The sequence below is a fragment of the Salmo salar genome, chromosome ssa21 (assembly GCF_905237065.1).
Source record: "Salmo salar chromosome ssa21, Ssal_v3.1, whole genome shotgun sequence".
In the NCBI taxonomy this organism is placed as follows: Eukaryota; Metazoa; Chordata; class Actinopteri; order Salmoniformes; family Salmonidae; genus Salmo; species Salmo salar.
In genome coordinates this window covers 7,067,656-7,083,518 of record NC_059462.1, presented here as the reverse complement: position 1 = coordinate 7,083,518, position 15,863 = coordinate 7,067,656, and the positions used below count along the sequence as shown (strand labels likewise).

Sequence of the window (15,863 nt, the reverse complement as noted above, 5' to 3'; positions counted from 1 at the left end):
GCTAATACAGCAGTATAACATTGTAAAGAGGTAGCTGTGACAGAACAAAGTCTACTGACTTAGCAAGACTAGTTATTTTTTGATAAATCACTTTATTGCACAATAATGTGGTGTTTTAGACATGTTACCCCAAAACCGTCTTGACTATAGCCAGTGGAAAATCATGTTCATTTGTATTTATTCTATTGGTTTAAATCTTTGAATTGCAGTTTTAAAACATGGTAAAGATGTTACTTTATACAGTGCTGGTTTACACTAGGAATAACTCCTGTTCAATTCAGACAACACTCACTACTGTTCGTGTAAATACTGTCCATGTGAAATTCCAAAAATAGCTGGCAACTGCACTTGATCTGTGTCCTTGGTCTAGAACTATGTTATAATCTGTAAATTGAAATATATTTCATAGTAAATACCAATATAGCAAACAAGTTAAGAAGAATCATATGAGACAAGTGGCTTCATTCAGTTGATGTGGAAAGACCATTAACACATTGGGGCGTTGGATTGGCAATAAACTGTTTGTAACTGACACCATCAGACAGTACCAGTTATAAATGAAAGAATGTGAACTGCTCTTTGAATTATGTGTGTATTTAGCTGACTATATACTTATCCAACCCATAAAAAGCTTGATGATCCAATAATTGAGGAAAGACTCTTAACAAATTCACCTATTTAAACTCCCATCTGCATTACCAGGATAGCATTGTGTAAACATATACTTTCTAGCCTGCCATAGCTCTAACACAATGTTGCTTTCTAGCCTGCCATAGCTCTAACACAATGTTGCTTTCTAGCCTGCCCTAGCTCCAATACAATGTTGCCACCAGTGCTTTTCTCTGCGCCATGTGCGAAACATGATCCCACCTCTAGAGACTTCGATCACATGGACCCCCCCCCCAGACCTTTAAAAACCTAAGTGACTTTGCAGACATTGGACCGGTTGGAATCCACTTCATGTCGATGAGCTTGGCCAGGTCAGGTACTTTGAAATATCTCTGTTCAAATTTCAGATAATTAAGACGTATCATTAATCCTCTGGTGGATTAGGGTTTGAATTGCTTTGCAGGAGCCAAATCATTTGGCTACTGATTACACTGCCATATGCAGCTAATTGACTTGTTAACGTATTCATTTAGCAATGCTGATTACCTGTTAAAAGGCTTATATATGGTATTAAGTCAAGGGGAGATGTACACACCTGGATGGAGTTATGTTTTTATACATGTTATATTGTTCCATGAAAGTCATTCTAGTTCTCTACTGAAGTATGTTAACAGCCAACTCTGTAGCAATGGACAAATACCAGTTTGACTTACCTTTCACAGAGAGATGTACAGCACTGAGGGTTTGACCTGCAGTGTTGGATGCAGCGCAAACATAAACCCCGTTGTCCTGTTGCTTACAATACAGCACTTTAAGTGTGAAGTAACCCTCCCTGTCTTCATATAACAGGTACCGTCTTCCGGACATGATCAGCCTGCCGTCTTTCCTCCATATTATTTCTGGTTTGGGCTTCCCAGTCACAAAGCAGCGGAATTTGGCATGCTTGCCCTCTGTCACGGCAAACATTTTCACTTGCTTGGCTTGGTGGGTCACTGGGTCGTCTTTGAGCCGTGTGGTCAGCTGCCTACCACTCCTCTGTTTGCCTTGATGACCTTTCCAGTGGCCGTTTGTGTAACCGTTGCGGTTTCCCTCTTCCTCGTGACCCGGGCCTGCATCGACGAGCAAAACGGCTCCAGCCAACCCCTCTCCAAACTCATTTCTGGCCTTGCATGTGTACACTCCACCGTCAGGTGCACGAGTCTTGAAGATTTTAAGCTGGAACCATCCCCCGTCCTGGTAGCCCACATTGAAATGTGTACTCTCAAAGATCTCGTTGAGTTTTCTCCCGTCCTTTTCCCAGACCACCTCTGGCCGCGGGTTTCCCCACAGCTTACAGGAGAAGACGGCGTCTTCGCCGCGGCCCACCCGGGTGGAGAGGGGCTTGATCAGGAAACGAGGCTTGTTCTCCTCCCGGAGCTCCATCTCTTGGGCCTCGCCCTCCACCTTCAGGGTCGCCGCGGCATATGTTTCCCCGATGCTGTTCTTGGCCTTGCATGTGTACTGGCCGCTATCCTCTGTGGTCACCGATGAAATTATGAGATTGTAGACATTTCCATCCTCGAAGAAACGGTAGCGACCCTCTGGGTGGATCTGTTCGTTGTTTCGCTCCCAGATGACCGCTGGCCTGGGGTCCCCGCCGATCTGACACTTCAGGACGGCGTCAGTGCCACTCTGCACTACTACGGGGCGAGGGTAGGCCAGGAAACGTGGGGCACCACCAAACACATCCATCTCTGCTAGTTTGCCAGCCTCACCTCACCATAGGCAGGCCACCAGCATGCAGTTGCTCCCTCACAGGAGTCGGGCTGCCCACTTCTGAACTGTATAAGGTTCTAAAATAAAACAAACAGAAAGATACATTGTGCAATACCTGGCAGACAATGTGTTGACATACCTGCAGAAATATGTTTTTGCCCTCGTTACAGACAGCTATATCGGTCCGCTAATACAGGACCAGTGCACTTTTTTATTTATTAAGATTTGTTTTTATTCAAATATTTCAGGGGGGGCTGCAGCAACTTCAGCACCCCTACATCCTGTGTCTATGTGTGTTGCTGCAATCTGATCATTTGCTTTTGAAGATGGAATGGAGCTGGAATGAACAAAGAAATAACGAGGAATTGACTCTTCAAATGTGTTTTGATTCATTCTCTGGGTATGCCCATGTTAATAAAGTAATTTTCATTTTCAAAAATGTTAAGAGCGCCTTGGAATTTATTCAAATATGAAGGCTAAATCAGGAACATTGAACTATTCTAATAATTACGCATTTATAAGGAGTGAGGCAGACCCATTCCTCAACTATATATATATATATATATATATATATATATATATATATATATATATATATATATATATATATATATATATATATATATATATATATATATATACTATATATATATATATATATAGTTTATTGAATAGAGAAGAAATTTAGAAGAGAGAGTTGCTGAAATAGTAGTTGGCCTAATTCAAACCCGTGCTGCAGCAGTATATACGTGTTCCAGAGGCAGGGGCTTAGACCACTAGACCACCCTAGGCCACTGATAATTATGCATTTGTAAACATTTAGCTGCTCACAGGCGTTGTAGGATCAATTATCTGTATTATGGCATTTCAGTGGGTGACAAAATATGACAGAAAGGACAGTATGGTAGCTATTTGCCATAATACTGCAGTAAAAATGCATTGTAAGATGTGTCATAAGCATATGAACTACTTATGCCTTACTTCCTATATGATTGTGACTATACAACTACATGATTATACATTACATAGTAAGACAATAAAATTATAAGAAAGTATAATGGCTCAATGTTATAACAGGTAATAAAAGAATATACAGTGCATTCGGAAAGTATTCAGACCCCTTCACTTTTTCCAAATTTTGTTACATTACAGCCTTGTTCTAAAATTGATTAACTCTTGAGGATACCCTAGGATAGGGGGCGCCACAGCGCATTTTGAAAAAAAATCGTTCCCATTTTCAACGGCCTACTAATCAAACTCAGAAGATAGGGCATGCATATACTTATTATATATGGATAGAAAACACTCTAAAGTTTCTAAAACTGTTTGAATGGTGTCTGTGAGTATAACAGAACTCAAATGGCAGTCAAAACCCCGAGACCGATTGAAACAAGAAGTGGAATTCTGAATTGTGGACTTGACTTCTCATCTTTCCTTATTAATCACACCGTTAACCATGGTTCAGTGAGCACTTCCTATTGCTTCCACTAGATGTCGCCAGTCCTTTCACAGTGGTTTGAGCCTTATAGAGTCAAAACTCAGTGAATGACACGAGTTTGAAATTGGTCACAGGGGATGGGCCATCACCATTATGACGCCCGGCGGCCATGTCTGCCCCCACCTTTGGAAACGGTTTTAAAGGCCATGACATCATCCCCCTCGAATCTTATTGGCTCTCTTGGTGTTAGAGGCCCTGAAGATTTATTTTATACAACGTTTGACATGTTTGAACGAACCTACATGCGCGAGGATTGCTTTTATTATGAACTTCAGAGCTGCGCTTGGAGAGAGCCATAGGACGCGCTACCAACATCAGGCTAATGGAACGTGAAGTATGGACTTTTTGACCGAAAATACATCTGTTGTGGACCTGGGATGCTTTCTGATGAAGACAACTAAAGGTAGGCGATTATTGACAATATTATAGAAGATGAGATGGTTCATGCTGTTGCGTCCAAGATGGCGCCGAGCTCTGTATATTAGCTCATTTTCTGAGTATCGCATCTCCTTTTATCGCAAAGTGTGATTACCCAGTAAAGTTAATTTAAAATCTGGTATGACGGGTGTTCTCAAGAGATATTCATCTATAAATGTTAGATTGACAATATACATTTAAAAAATCGTTATAGTATAGCAATTTATTGAAATGTAGCATTGTTTACCGGGACGCTTTTGAGGGGAAATTAGGTAGTCAACGTCAGACAGAGATGTAAAATGCTGTTTTTATATATAAATATGACCTTTATTGAACAAAAGAATGCATGCATTGTATAACATGATGTCCTAGGGGTGCCATCTGATGAAGTTTGTAAAAGGTTAGTGCTGCATTTAGCTGTTTATTGATTATATGTGATGCAAGTGGTTGGTCGGAAAATGGCTATGAAGCTGCTTTTTACGATGGACTCATCTAATATAATCTAATGATTTGCTTTTCCTGTAAAACCTTTTTGAAATCGGACGACGTGGGTCGATTCAGGAGAGGTGTATCTATAAAAAAAAAATATATATATATTTAAAAAAAAAAAAAAATGATATTTTTTTAATGCTAATTGGCGATATGATTTTTCGCTGGATTTTGATCCCGCAAACGGGATCAGATGCTGAAGAGGAATAGTTTTTTTTCATAATCAATCTACACACAACACTTCATAATGACAAAGCAAAAACCGGTTGCTGCACAGCTATTTTCAGGTCTCTCCAGAGATGTTCGATCGGGTTCAAGTCCAGGCTCTGGCTGGGCCACTCAAGGACATTCAGAGACTTGTCCTGAAGCCACTCCTACGCTGTTTTGGCTGTGTGCTTAGGGTCGTTGTCCTGTTGGAAGGTGAACCTTCGCTCCAGTCTGAGGTACTGAGCGCTCTGGAGCAGGTTTTCATTAAGGATCTCTCTGTACTTTGCCTCGATCCTGACTAGTCTTGCAGTCCGTGCCGCTGAAAAACATCTCCACAGCATGATGCTGCCACCACCATGCTTCACCGTAGGGATGATGCCAGGTTTCCTCCAGACATGACGCTTGGCATTCAGGCCAAAGAGTTCAATCTTGGTTTCATCAGACCAGATAATCTTGTTTCTCATGCTCTGAGAGTCTTTAGGTTCCTTTTGGCAAACTCCAAGTGGGCTATCATGTGCCTTTAACTGAGGAGTGGCTTCCATCTGGCCACTCAACCGTAAATTCCTGATTGGTGGAGTGCTGTAGAGATGGTTGTCCTTCTGGAAGGTTCTTCCATCTTTACAGAGGATCTCTAGAGCTCTGTCAGAGTGACCATTAGGTTCTTGGTCACCCCCCTGAGCAAGGTCCTTCTCCCACGATTGCTCAGTTTAGCCGGGCAGCCAGCTCTAGGAAAGGTCTTGGTGGTTCCAAACGTCTTCCATTTAAAAATGATGGAGGCCACTGTGTTCTTGGGGACCTTCAATGCTGCAGACATTTTTTGGTACCCTTCCCAAGATCTGTGCCTCGACACAATCCTGTCTCGGAGCTCTACGGACAATTCCTTCGACTTCATGGCTTGGTTTTTGTTTTGACATGTACTGTCAACTGTGGGACCTTATATAGACTGGTGTGTGCCTTTCCAAGTGATCTCCAATGAATTGAATTTACCACAGGTGGACTCCAATCAAGTTGTAGAAACATCAAGGATGATCAATGGAAACAGGATGCACCTGAGCTCAATTTTGAGTCTCATAGCAAAGGGGCTGAATACTTATGTAAATACGTTTGCAAACATTTCTAAAAAACTGTTTTCACTTTGTCATTATGGGGTATTGTGTGTAGATTGCTGAGGATTTTTATTTATTTAATCAATTTTAGTTTTTTACGTAAAATGTTACTAAAAGGACAATACAGCGTAAGAACTTGGACAACTACTCTAGTTCAGAATAGAATATATTGTCTCAGGGTACTGCATGGAGACTGCATAACAGCTTATAGCACTAAAATGTGTGTGTAGAAAATACTTATCATTAAAACATTGCACCATTTAGTATCCATGATGTGTTTTGGGTGATTAGGTGGCATTACTATTAGTGTTAATTGAATTACAGGGGGGTGTGTGATACAGAAGCGCAAGTTAGCCATTCAGGGGTGAACAGCCTTTACTTTAGTCCTATTGCAACAGCAGCCACCACAACATATAGCCAGCACAGCTGGTGCTGTATTTCAATGGGAAAGTGCTTAATATAGTATGCCCTAAATAAAGACCTATGAGAGAGCCTGTGTCAGGTATCACAAAGCACACCCTGGAACCCGTGTGCTCACACAAACGCAGATCTAACTCACAGTGCTCACACCCCTAGAGAACTTACAGTCAAAATATGCTAAGCCTTCATCACACCCATTGTTGGCACTCTTATTCAAGAATTCATACTCCAAATATCATTGTTAAAATTGGTTTTCTCTGTCATTTTCCAAAATAAATAGAATGCAGGGATTAACAATTCCCTAGCATAAATAAATTATCTTCACAGTGTTATGGCACATTGACCATCTTGGTCCTCTCAATTGTACATCTTTTTGGCTTCTCAATTTTGGTAGAAGCAGTTGATGGTTTGCCCTGATAGACATTGGAGCCATCAGGCTATGACTTTATTCACTTTAAGCTCAATGTGTATGTTTGCTTTCTGTCCACTCTGATGCATGGATAGGGTCTCAAGGAAGGTGAGCCAAATCTAGAATGCTTCCGAGCCATGTTTGTCATGCGTCCACCAGTTTACTGCATGGGCCACAGTGCGCACACACACATGTAACACACACACAGTCATAAGCACATATAATAAGAGTAGTATATGGTGATACATGTACTGAATCTTAAATCTTATAACTAGAAACCAATTTGACAATGTTTAGTAGTCTGGTTTACCTCTAAAATAAGAGCTATTCTGTCACTCTTTCAACCCTTTCTCTCTTCCCGAACCTGTGCCACGTCAATATGCTGAAAACCCTTTTTATCAGTTAGAACTCGTAATATCCACTCTATCACCTCAAATGGCAGGTGCTAGTAATTATTTCCCTGTTAGCCACCTGTTCCACAAAAATGATTGAGGACAATACATTTAAAGTGGTCTCAATATTCCCCCTGGGGGTTTAAGAGGAGATTAACCTTTGTGTTTACTCATCTGGTTTAATTGGAAGGACCCTTGCCCCCAGTGAATCTGCACTACGTACTCCTCACATGACCTACCTCTCTTTGGTCCCAAGGAGCGACCGTCAACATACATTCCGCACTGGCACTCTTCTTCAAGCCACCGAGGCTATATTCTCCGCCTCCAAACTGCTGAGTAATGTCACTTACTGGTCGATTCTTTCCCCGACACCAACTGTAATCCGGTTGGGGTTCTTTCTCTCAAATATCAACCAATGTGGAGCTTTGTTTTCACAGTTTCCAAGTGATCTTTTAGTACATATTGACGGGCCTGTGCCAGACCCATCCAAGAAAGGTAAAGAGAATTTGAGTATTTCCCCCTCAGCGCACTTTCTACACTCCAGAACGGTCCCCCAATCTCTGTGGCGTTCAACCCTGAGACACCCCGAGTGTCATTGTTCGTGGAAGAACGTTAAATGCTTTTGCAGCTGCTGCTGTCCCCTAAAAATACCATCAGCCTTGATGACAGCAGTGAAGATAAGTTGGGCTCTTCCATTCACTTGCTTGCATGGGCTAAAGATAGCTTTAGATGGCTGGTTCAGGGCAGACTGCTTAGCTTACTTGAGACCTTGCAATAAAACCTAAGGAGAAGGACAGTCTTCTCTGGGCTCTAAAAAAATCTTTAAGACACCTCCATGTTGAAGCTTCTTTATGTTTTCTTGTAATTCACCAAAATCTAGAAAAGAGGAGATTAGAGATACTGATAATAATCATCATTGTAGATATGCAGAATAAGTGGCTGCCACTGTAAATGCTCTCCGTGTGAAGTGAAGAGTGAGTTTTACGTTCAATTTAGATTATTGTGTGGTGTAGCAGGGGTTGACCACACTCACAAGGACCATGCATAGGTGTGGGATAATTCCAAAATCTTAGGTGTCAAAACAATGAACAATCTAAACAAGTACTGATGTTCAATGATAATTTAAAAAATGATACATACCAATTGACTCTTGAAGAATATATCTTGTAAATCAGGGCTGCCCAACCCTCTTCCTGGAGATCTACCGTCCTGTGGGTTTTCAGTTCAAACCTAATTTAACACACCTGATTCTACTAATTAGCTGCTCAACAAGACCTTAACTAGCTGAATCAGATATGCTAAATTAGGGTTGGACTGAAAACCTACAGGACAGTAGATCTCCAGGAAGAGGTTTGGGCAGGCCTGTTGTAAATGCTTCAAGAGCATTTACAAGTGTCTGTCTTACCCACAATATTACCCACATTTTAAGGTTTGGAAGAAAAGTTCTAATGATAACACGAACTGGACAATTTGGAAAGGAGTCACAATAAGGTGAACAAGACTTACATGATGACGTCGACTGCACTTCAAAACAGTCGACTTCGAAAGCATCACCAAGGATGAGTTAAACCTTGTTCTCTGAGAGTTTTATGGCAGTGTGCATAACAAAGTGTGAGCAGCTACCTTGGGCTCTGGGCTGGGCTCAACAGGTTAATCAATGACCCATCCGTCTCAACTGATTCCTGATGCAAGCTACTGCATTTACAGTTGGTAGATCATGGTGCTTGCAATGCCAGGATCATGGAATTGATTCCCGCTGGGGCCATCCATACAAACAATGTATGCTTGACTGTAATTCGTTTGGGATAAAAGCATCTGCTAAATGGCATTCATTATATTACTACAACCTCTGATTATGCATTTTTGGGCTACCTTAATTGGATAGTTCAGTGGAAAATCACCAGAGTAACTACTCTGCCCAGTGTCATCCCTGAAGAAGTACATGTACCTCACAAAATGCCCAGAGAATGCCACTGCCTTTTACCTTCACCCAATGGTACACTGCAGACTATGTTGTCACAATGTTGCCACGCATTTGCAAGACAGCAGGAACGACTATATTCCCAAACCACAGCATGAGGACCACCCCTGTGCAGAAATGTGCTAATACAGGTTAGGAGGCGAGGGAGATAATGCTAGTCAGTGGGCACTGATGCAAGAGTTCACTCCAAAGCTATTGGCATCTGTCACTCAAGACGTGGACAGTAAAGACTGGAATAACCTCCTGATCCTGGCTGAAAACAAGTGTAGGCCTACAGTACCATGACGGCCACAACGTCATCCAATATGATGACGGAAAGCACTCAAGGGAAGTGAAGGGAAGATACACTATATATGGACAGTTTAGTGGCAAAAAAGGGTTAAATTCATGTAAAAAGAAATAACAAATGTTTCCTGATCTTTCTTAAAACGCTCTGATATAGGACAGACACTTTAATAGAACAAACTTCCTTTAGACTTTTTGGGGAGACTATCTGTTGTTCCATGTAGTCAATATGTTATTCAATGCGTTTGTATGGGTAACAATAAGGTCAAAAATGTTTTTTCAGCAAATAATTGTTAATAGATTTTTTCGATACATCACGGGGTCTTAACATTCAAAATCAAATAGCTAAATGATCCTTGGTATAACCTTCTTTAAAAAAGTACATATAATTCAGGAGAACCCCCCCCAGCTTAGACAGGGCTTAGACTCTTATGGGTTAATGAACATTGAGACTAGTTCATCTTGAATCATATTTTTAAGTTAACCTGTTTAGGATAGGGGGCAGTATTGACACGGCTGGATAAAAAACATACCCGATTTAATCTGGTTACCACTCCTACCCAGTAACTAGAATATGCATATACTTATTACATATGGATAGAAAACACCCTAAATTTTCTAAAACTGTTTGAATGGTGTCTGTGAGTATAACAGAACTCAAATGGCAGGTCAAAACCTGAGAGATTCCTTTACAGGAAGTGGCCTGTCTGACCATTTCTTGAACTTCTTTTCCATCTCTATCATTTACTAAGGATCTCTGCTCTAACGTGACACTTCCCACGTCGTCCATAGGCGCTCAGAGCCCGGGAAAAAACAGAATGTCGTCATTCCAGCCCCAGGCTGAAACACATTATCCCCTTTCTCAAGTGGCCGATCAAGGGACACTGGGCTTATGCTCGTGACCCGACCGCCCCCGCCTTTGGGATTTTTTCCTCTGTTTGCCGAAAAGGAGATTCCCTGTCGGAATATTATCGCTTTTCTACGAGAAAAATGTCGTAAAAATTGATTTTAAACAGCGGTTGACATGCTTCGAAGTACGGTAATGGAATATTTAGAATTTTATTGTCACGAATTGCGCCATGCGCGCGACACTTCTTTACTATTTCGGATAGTGTCTGGAACGCACGAACAAAACGCCGCTATTCGGATATAACGATGGATTATTTTGGACCAAACCAACATTTGTTATTGAAGTAGCAGTCCTGGGTGTGCATCCTGACGAAGACAACAAAAGGTAATCAAACTTTTATAATAGTAAATATGATTATGGTGAGTGCTAAACTTGCCGGGTGTCTAAATAGCGAGCCCGTGATGCCTGGGCTATGTACTTAGAATATTGCAAAATGTGCTTTCACCAAAAAGCTATTTTAAAATCGGACATATCGAGTGCATAGAGGAGGTCTGTATCTATAATTCTTAAAATAATTGTTATGCTTTTTGTGAACGTTTATCGTGAGTAATTTAGTAAAATGTTAGCGAATTCCCCAGAAGTTTGCGGGGGGTATGCTAGTTCTGAACGTCACATGCTAATGTAAAAAGCTGGTTTTTGATATATATATGAACTTGATTGAACAAAACATGCATGTATTGTATAACATAATGTCCTAGGGTTGTCATCTGATGAAGATCATCAAAGGTGAGTGCTGCATTTAGCTGTCTTCTGGGTTTTGGTGACATTATATGCCTTTTTGAAATCGGACAGTGTGGTTAGATTAACGAGAGTCTTGTCTTTAAATAGCTGTAAAATAGTCATATGTTTGAGAAATTGAAGTAATAGGATTTTTAAGGTTTTGAAAATCGCGCCACAGGCTGCCAGTGGCTGTTACGTAGGTGGGACGAATTCGTCCCGCCTAGCCCAGAGAGGTTAACTATTCAAAGAAGTTGAAGCACTTCACTTCAATAAATCTCTATTGTATGAATCAACATATACACTGAGTGTACAAAACATTAGGAACATCTGCTCTTTCCATGACAGACTGACTAGGTGAGTCCAGGTGAAAGCTATGATCCCGTATTGATGTCACCTGTTAAATCCACTTCAATCAGTGTGAAGGGGTGATGAAGGGGAGGAGACAGGTTAAAGAAGGATTTGTAAGCCTTGAGACAATTGAGACATGGGTTGTGTGTGTGCTATTCAGAGGGTGAATGGCCAAGACAAAAGATTTAAGTGCCTTTGAATGGGTAATGGTATTAGGTGCCAGGTGCATCGGTTTGAATGTGTCAAGAACTGTAATGCTGTTGGGTTTTTCACGCTCAACAGTTTCCTGTGTGTTTCAAGAATGATTCACTACCCAAATGACATCCAGCCAACTTGACACAACTATGTCCATGCCCCGACGTACACTCAGTGTAATTTCTAAATGTACAAATAAGCTAACTCGCTTGAAAATGTTAGACATATTAGTAAGTAGGCTATTATTACTAAAGCATCATTTCTGGTCAACAAATAATTGTCCATACCAGAGGTGGCCAACCTTGCTCCACTCCCTGACATACTTGGTGAGCAGACTTCTATTCCAGCCATGCAATTATACACATTATTATCAACTCATTAGGTTTGATACATTGACTGCTGGGCTGGTGTGTTAGTGCTGGGCTGGAACAGAAGCCTACACATCCAGCATGCCTGCAGGAGCAGGATTGGCCTGCTCCAGTTGTAATACGTTTGTAGCCTACATTGTTTGACTTTCAACTGTATTGTTATATACAAAATTTGCTAACATAAGTACACATACAACCCATGGCATACAAGGATGTGCCAACAGACTCTTGGGACATTCACTGGGACCTCGTCATCTGCAGACAGGCTTTCACAGCTCTCCATATCTGAGGACAGACAACATCACAAATAAACAGGCTATATTATATTACAATTTGACAGAACTGACTATTATATATGTGTCTGTCTTCATAGTTTTCCTCTCTAGAGACTAGAACTGGATCATCTTTTCATAACACCTTCATACATAGCAAACAATAAATTATAAGGAATACGGTTTTGAAGTATCTGTCCTATATCTAGGAGATAAAAGAAAGCTCCACAGATATTCGTGTTTTTTTGGACACATACAATGCCTTCGGAAAGTATTCAGGCCCCTTGACTTTTTCAACATTTTGTTACGTACAGCCTTATTCTAAAATTGATTTAAAAAAATCCTCAACAATCTACACACAATACCCAATAATGACAAAGCGAAAACAGATTTTTAGAAATATATGAAAATGTATTAAAATAATATGTTTTTTACATAAGTATTCAGAGCCTTTGCTATTATACTTGAAACTGAGCTCAGGTGCATCCTGTTTCCATTGATCCATTGCATGGGTTCAGGCTTAGAACATGCCTGGGGTTGGGATGCAGTCGGAGAAGAAGAGCAAGGCACGGAAGCAGATGTTAACCTGTTAGGGCTAGGGGGCAGTATTGACACGGCTGGATAAAAAACATACCCGATTTAATCTGGTTACTACTCCTGCCCAGTAACTAGAATATGCATATAATTATTGGCTTTGGATAGAAAACACCCTAAAGTTTCTAAAACTGTTTGAATGGTGTCTGTGAGTATAACAGAACTCATATGGCAGGCCAAAACCTGAGAAGATTCCATGCAGGAAGTGGCCTGTCTGACAATTTCTTCCCCTTCTTGATTATCTCTATCCATTACAAATGATCTCTGCTGTTACGTGACACTTCCTACGGCTCCCATGGGCTCTCAGAAGGCGGCAAAAAGCTGAATTGTGGCATTGCAGGCTCTGGCTGAAAAAAAGTAGCGCGTTTGGGTAGTGGCTTGTTACAGTACTGTGAGACTCAGGCGTGTGCCCGCGTCGACCGAATGCTTTGTTTTCTTTCCTCTGTTTACCTAAACGCAGATTCCCGGTCGGGATATTATCGCTTTTTTACGAGAAAAATGGCATAAAAATGGATTTTAAACAGCGGTTGACATGCTTCGAAGTACGGTAACACGAACAAAACGCCGCTATTTTGATATAACTATGGATTATTTTGAACCAAACCAACATTTGTTATTGAAGTAGAAGTCCTGGGAGTGCATTCTGACGAAGAACAGCAAAGGTAATCCAATTTTTCTTATAGTAAATCGGAGTTTGGAGAGTACCAAACTTGGTGGGTGTCAAAATAGCTAACCATGATGGCCAGGCTATCTACTCAGAATATTGCAAAATGTGCTTTCACCGAAAAGCTATTTTAAAATCGGACATAGCGATTGCATAAAGGAGTTCTGTATCTATAATTCTTAAAATAATTGTTATGTTTTTTGTGAACGTTTATCGTGAGTAATTTAGTAAATTTACCGGAAGTGTTCGGTGGGAATGCTAGTTCTGAACGTCACATGCTAATGTAAAAAGCTGTTTTTTGATATAAATATGAACTTGATTGAACAAAACATGCATGTATTGTATAACATAATGTCCTAGGAGTGTCATCTGATGAAGATCATCAAAGGTTAGTGCTGCATTTAGCTGTGGTTTTGTTTTTTGTGACATTATATGCTAGCTTGAAAAATGGGTGTCTGATTATTTCTGGCTGGGTACTCTGCTGACATAATCTAATGTTTTGCTTTCGCTGTAAAGCCTTTTTGATATCGGACAGTGTGGTTAGATAAAGGAGAGTCTTGTCTTTAAAATGGTGTAAAATAGTCATATGTTTGAAAAATTGACGTTTTGGGATTTTTGAGGAATTTGTAATTCGCGCCACACCTATCATTGGATATTGGAGTGGTGTTCCGCTAGCGGAACGTCTAGATGTAAGATTAAATAATAAATAGCTGGAAGCATGACTGACTGAACAGAGATTACGATCCGGCAGAGTGGAAGTGACAGGACTACGGGTGCCACCTCGCACACGACCCGGCTTGTCAGGGTGTGAGGTATGGAAATCCTGTAGGAGGGATGGGTCCAGAATGTGACGGGGCACCCAGCTGTGCTCCTTTGGCCTGTGTCCCTCCCAGTCCACTAGATACTGCCAACCGCGACCCTGACGGCGTACATCCAAAAGCCGCCGGACGGTATAGGCAGGATGGTCATCAATGAGCCGAGGGGGTGGAGGAGCAGCTGCAGGGGGGGACAGGAGCAGACTGGGTTATTAATCAAAGAAACATGGAGTAGGGTGGATTTTCAGAGAGTCTTGGAGTTTCAGATGCACAGAAGATTGGTTAATGACATGATCAATCGCAAATGGACCAATGAATCGGGGAACTAGTTTTCTGGAAGCCATTTTCAAGGACAAGTCCTTAGACGAGAGCCATACCCTTTGGCCTGATGTATAGACTGGAGCTGAAGCACGGCGACGGTTAGCTTGAGATTGGGTCCTGGTGGAGGCACGAAGAGCAGCCCGGGCCCTCCTCCAGGTGCGATGACAATGGCGCATGTGGTCCTGGACCGAGGGCACCGCTACCTTGACCTCTTGGGCAGGGAACAAGGGGGGTTGGTAACCCAGGGAACACTCAAAGGGTGACATAACTGACGAGGCATTGATGAGGGTATTGTGGGCATATTCCACCCAGGGTAACTGGGCACTCCAGGAGGAAGGGTTAGCTGAAGTCACACAGTGTAGGGCAGTCTCCAACTCCTGGTTGGCCCGCTCGGTCTGGCCGTTGGTCTGGGGGTGATATCCAGATGAAAGGCTAACATTAATACCAAGTGCTGTGCAGAAGGCTCTCCATACCTCCATACACGGGACCAACTGATGTGTGGTCCCGTGTGGCTCAGTTGGTAGAGCATGGTGTTTGCAACACCAGGGTTGTGGGTTCGATTCCCACAGGGGACCAGTACGGAGAAATAAATGTATGAAATGTATGCATTCACTACTGTAAGTCGCTCTGGATAAGAGCATCTGCTAAATGACTAAAATGTAAATGTAAGTAAACTGGGGTTCCCTGTCAGAAACAATGTCAATACGGATGCCATGCAGTGGAGGAAGGAAGCTTGGAGAGGGGAATGAAGTGAGCTGCTTTGGAAAATCTGTCAATAATAGTGAGGGTGACTGAGTTACCATTAGATTGAGGACGGCCAGTAACGAAGTCAAGAGCTATGGGTGACCGGGGCTACTGGGTATGGGAAGAGGACAAAGCAGACCGGACATAGGTTTGGTGGATGTTTTATTCCGGACACAGACCGAGCAGGTTGAGATGAATTCCCGAACGTCTTTCTCCATGGTGGGCCACCAAAATCGCTGACGCAGGAAGACGACAGTCCGGTTCATGCCAGGGTGACAGGTGAGGTGAGTAGAATGGGCCACTGAAGAACTTCAGAGCGAACTGAATCTGGCACAAACAGAGCC

At 41.9% G+C, this 15,863-nt stretch overlaps 1 protein-coding gene across 11 annotated transcripts in view; it reads right to left on the bottom strand.

Annotated features, from left to right (window-relative positions):
* Nucleotides 1-8,139, bottom strand: part of obsl1b (obscurin like cytoskeletal adaptor 1b) — a 101,282-nt gene extending 93,143 nt beyond the window's left edge. For 3 of the 11 annotated variants that reach the window (XR_001323161.2, XM_014163886.2, XM_014163885.2), the window contains exons 1-2: nucleotides 7,542-8,137; nucleotides 1,323-2,441 (exon numbers count right to left, since the gene is read on the bottom strand). Coding sequence is in view for 10 of the 11 variants with exons in the window: in XM_014163886.2 (XP_014019361.1) it covers nucleotides 1,323-2,340 (1,018 nt within the window). In the remaining variant the exon portion in view is untranslated. Of the gene's footprint in view, nucleotides 1-1,322; nucleotides 2,442-7,541 lie in introns of all 11 variants that reach the window. The other 8 variants (XM_014163887.2, XM_014163890.2, XM_014163894.2 and 5 more) reach the window with 5 other exon arrangements.
* Nucleotides 8,140-15,863: the final 7,724 nt, after the last annotated feature.